The sequence below is a fragment of the Eurypyga helias genome, unplaced genomic scaffold (genome assembly GCF_000690775.1).
Source record: "Eurypyga helias isolate BGI_N326 unplaced genomic scaffold, ASM69077v1 scaffold19218, whole genome shotgun sequence".
Lineage (NCBI taxonomy): Eukaryota > Metazoa > Chordata > Aves > Eurypygiformes > Eurypygidae > Eurypyga > Eurypyga helias.
In genome coordinates, this window is record NW_010266486.1 from 17,567 (window position 1) to 18,620 (window position 1,054).

General features: G+C 65.1%; 1 protein-coding gene across 1 annotated transcript in view; it reads left to right on the forward strand.

The window, feature by feature from the left end:
- TANGO6 (transport and golgi organization 6 homolog (Drosophila)) overlaps positions 1–236 on the forward strand; it is a gene marked incomplete at both ends in the record, with an annotated part of 17,752 nt that extends 17,516 nt beyond the window's left edge. The window contains 1 exon segment of the mRNA XM_010157117.1: positions 179–236. Coding sequence (XP_010155419.1) covers positions 179–236 — 58 coding nt within the window.
- Between the last annotated feature and the right edge of the window lie 818 nt (positions 237–1,054).

Consider the following 1,054-nt stretch of genomic DNA (forward strand, 5'->3'; position numbering starts at 1 on the left):
GGTGGCACGTGGCGGTGGCCGAGCGTGCCGGCAGGCTGGGCACAGTCCATATTGTCGGAGCCCTCTGGCCTTGCTGTTGCTGCCGGCTGAGGACGCCAGGCGAGAGGGAGCAGGGATGCTGCGTGTGCTGGTGGCCCAGCACAGGGCTGCTGCCAATGGCACTTCCCCCTCCTTGCAGGTGTTCCTGGAGAACGTGCAGCACGAGGATGCCTTCGTCTACCTCTCGGCCATTCAAGGTGAGCGATGCCCAGCTGAGGCGAGTGCCGGCACTTCCTGGGAGAAGGATTTAGTGCTGGAGACGCTTTGGGCAGTGAGGGTGAAGAGCAGCAGAGCTGTAGCCGAACTGGGGGCTCAGCATCTCCTGCCCTCCCGTTGTCAGGAGCCTAGAGCCGCGTGCAGGCTTTGTGCCGTGGTTCCATGAGTACCTTCTCGATGGATCCCTGGGCAGGCTTACCCTCGGGGCAGGAGGACGGCCGGGAGCCTGGCACCATCCCAGCCGGGAGCCTGTTACCATCCCTGTGCTGGGTCTTTGCTGCCGTCCTGGGGCTGCAGCTTCAGCGTGATGTGGGCGCAGCTCCGGCACCCGTCTGGCATCTTGGCTTGCAGGTCTGTGTGGCCGAGGCTGGCAGAGGAGCTGGGGCCGTGGGTGCTCCGTTGGGGCTCTACGACATCCATCCCCATGGCCAAGGCGGTTACCATCAACCGGTGCTGGTCGGCTACGTGGATGTGGAACCACAGAAGCATTTTTCGTGTTGGTTCCCTGATCCATTGTATCTCATGCCCTCACGGATTGTGGCCCCGTGCACACACCGGGCCCTGGCCCTGCGGGCAGGACACGGGGAGCAGCAGGCAGCAGGCAGGCAAGGAGCAGCGTGCTGCTCCGCTCGCTCCTGGCTGCCCTCCTCCCCGCCCTGGGCTGCTGCTGGGGGCACCAAGTGCCACCACCACTCACACCGCTTCCCGGGAAACCCTTGGGTCTGTGCTTGCTCTGGCACGCTCAGTGCAGCCCCGTGGCACCGTGTCGGGATTTGCAGGCAGGTGCCTTCGCACCCAG